Source organism: Babylonia areolata, chromosome 6, assembly GCF_041734735.1.
Source record: "Babylonia areolata isolate BAREFJ2019XMU chromosome 6, ASM4173473v1, whole genome shotgun sequence".
NCBI classification, from domain to species: domain Eukaryota; kingdom Metazoa; phylum Mollusca; class Gastropoda; order Neogastropoda; family Buccinidae; genus Babylonia; species Babylonia areolata.
In genome coordinates, this window is record NC_134881.1 from 4,048,986 (window position 1) to 4,052,243 (window position 3,258).

A 3,258-nucleotide genomic window follows, 5' to 3' on the forward strand; every position below is an offset into this window, starting at 1 on the left:
TTTTACGTATACTAATGCATGTACAAAACATTAACATAAAAAAGACCTATCAACAATATAAATTACAGTATTATCAGTATGATGAGGCACACATGGCCAATGTTCAGACGAACACAAATCCTGAACCATTCTTCACATCTACACATCCTGAATCTGATGTGTAAAAATATGTGATGGTGTGTCGAGAGAGGGTGGGAATGGGGTGGGACTGAGAATAACTAGTAAATATAATGGGAAGAAAACTAGTTAAGATAAATGGAAAAACTGGCTGATACAAAGGGAAGAAAACTGGCTGATATAAAGGGAAGGAATATAAAGGAGAGAAACTAGTTAACATATGTGGGGGTGGGGGGGGGGGGTAATCTGAGTTAAGTCGCCGAGTCAAAATATACACGACGATGAAATCGACTGGGTCTAAGAAGACATGATGTTGAAAGTCAAGAAAAAAAACAATAGAATCTCAGTCTGAGCTGAATTAAGACGTGGCCGGGAATAGAAAGGTCAGGCCATTTTCAAAGTGCCGATGTTGTAGTCGACGATGTTCCAGGGCTTGCCGTGCAGCAGGAAGTGGATGATGAGAGCCGGCATCTGGAGGAAGTTGAGGGCGAAGAATGGCAGAGGATCCTGCACGCTGAAGATGGCCTCGTGCCCCCTAACGAGGATTCCAAGGTTCCTCCGCCACACCGCCAGGTTGCCCGGGCTACTCACCATCTCCCACAGGATGTTCAGCAGGTAAAAGATCTGCTTCCTTTTGGGTAGCATCACCCTGTGTGGCCCGCTGTGGGAAGTGCCGTTCTCTTGTGCCTTGGGTGAAAGAAGCGATGAAGGGGTGGGTCTCGCCTTGAGGTCACCACCGTTTGACGCCGAGTCCAGATGCTGCTGCAGCAGCGGAATGGTGCCATCTTCGGCAGTGAACAGCATGAAAGAAGTGCCGAGACGAGGGTTGCACTCCAGCGGGTAGTACTTCCCATCAGCAGCTGATTTCATGAAGTCAAACGTAAACCAGCCTGTCAACCTGCCAGGATAGCGGTCAACAAAGTCTTCAGCCCACTGGACGATGTCCTCACAATCGACGTGATTCTGTGTTTGGTACACTGGTCCAGAAAACCCCACAGTGTGAGAGATCAGGCGATTGTTGACGATCAAACACACTGAAGCCATTTCTGGACCTTCCAGCTTTTCTTGGATTACGTAGGGTCGTGAAGGAGAAATTTCGCTTTCCTCTAGGTACTTGCTCAACTTCTTTAAGTTTTCTGGAGGATGAATATTGGTTCTAGCGACGTCATCATAGTCAATAGGTTTGAAAACGTAATTCTCGCTTTTTCCTTTGAGCAAGTCATAAGCCTCTTGCTTACTGGTGACAAGCTGGGTTCGTGGTGCCCGGATTCCGTGTCTGTGCAGAGAGTCCATGAAGGTGTTTTTGTTGTCCAGTTCTTTGAAAACGTTAGCTTCACACGCCAAAGGGAGGCAAGTCTTTGGGAGCTGCGAGAACAACTGCGTATCAAGCTGTACCGTTCTGGGGTCAATGGGGACCAGCAGGTCTGGGTGATGTTCCTTCACAATCTGCAGAATGGCAGTCTGGTAGCCCTGTGGGTCCTCTTTGGGAATCGGGAGGTAGAAGAAAGCATCCACATGTTTGCTGAAGCTGGCGCCAACAAATGAATTCAGTCGATGTTCAGCCATGATGACTTTGTATCCTTCAGCTTTAAAGAGACGAGCGAGGTGCAAGGCTTTGCCTTTGGCCCCTGAAAGAATCAGGACTGTTTTCCTCTTACTGGATGTCTGAGGCTGGCGCTTGACTGCTTGCATAACCGTGGCCAACACATAGCAAGGGAGACAGACAGCAGCAGCCAGTGGAAAGATAGCAGCTGTGAAGCAGAGAATGGAGAAGCCCCGAAGCAGCCTGGACATCATCAAGGTATAGGATGTCTGGCCCATATCTGAAAGCAGAGTAGACAGTCATGATCAGACACGTCTGCAAGTATGGTTATTAACATTACCAAACAGTAGCTTTGGTACGCCAATTTGGGACAAAGAAACATGTTGGCACAGGTCTTTTTCTCGCTGATTTCCTTGGAATTCCTTCCCCCCTTTAAGCTGCTGATTGTCTGACCGACCACAAAGGCAACATCAATCGAGATTTTAAAAAACCCACAGCGCATTTCCACGTCAAAAACATCATGCCACAACCGGATTCAAACGATATTGTTTCCCTTTGCAGCATAACTTTATGCATATTGGACGATATCGTGCCAGCATATCAGCAAGTGCAGTACACGATGCGTTTTTACTTGTGAAATAAAGTATGATTATAACGACAGCGTCAAATTGTTCGATGCACCTGAATGAGGAAAAGCCAAGACGCGTTCTTCTTGTGCTCCATCTTTCACTCCGCTCACAATTTTAAGGTCGTACGGCAATCGAGTCAGCATTGTCGAGTTGGCGCAGCCTCTTGGCTCACGTGTATGTTTACATACAACGTCAGTCTATGAAATAACCCTGTGTTTCAGGTGTGTGTGTGTGTGTGTGTGTGTGTGTGTGTGTGTGTGTGCGCGCGCGCGCGCGCGCGCGTGTGTTCGTAGCAAACTTAAGATTATTCGTTTTCTCTAGAAATACTTTGCTATCAGTTTTTTTTCTACACATTCTATTGAATTAGGGTAGGTAGGCCCAATTGCGAACGATCCAGTCAAGTGACCAGCTCAATGTGTGTATTGTACGGATAGCAGGTCGTATATCGTCAAGTGGAGCTCTTCAGTTTTTGAAACTTTCTCCGATCGGTTGTGCCAGGAAAAGTTTGTCTACTCCTTTTGAAGTTTTTTTTCCCCTCTCCAACGGTTGAAATAGCAGGGATGCCTGAGGGTTAATGCGAAAGGGAAAGTAATTGCGAACAATGGGTTTCGGTACATGTGGACTATTGAAACAGAAGCAACTCATTTTGGTGATTCCTGTCAAAACTGACTTTTGATCTGTCACCAACATGCTTTTTAAAATTTTCCCAGCACTGGTAATGCACGATTCATTCAACCTATCAAGTCAAATCAAGCACATACAAAAAGTACGCACGCGCATGCTGTAACAACCCGTAAGGGGTTGCCCATGAACCTCCACCCCTTCCCAGACTAGCTACCGTCCCGACAACACAAACACAGAGACACAGAAGAGTTCAGCTCGTTGCTTTACTGTGGTCATGCAAAAATACATAAATAAATACACGCCACAAAACAAGGCATTACAAACCACCCAAAATAACCTTTGTCT

General features: G+C 46.2%; 1 protein-coding gene across 1 annotated transcript; it reads right to left on the minus strand.

The window, feature by feature from the left end:
• Positions 1–501: 501 nt before the first annotated feature.
• On the minus strand, positions 502–1,809 carry LOC143283202 (uncharacterized). The gene has a single exon (XM_076589378.1). The coding sequence runs from the start codon at positions 1,807–1,809 to the stop codon at positions 502–504; it is 1,308 nt and encodes a 435-aa protein (XP_076445493.1).
• Positions 1,810–3,258: the final 1,449 nt, after the last annotated feature.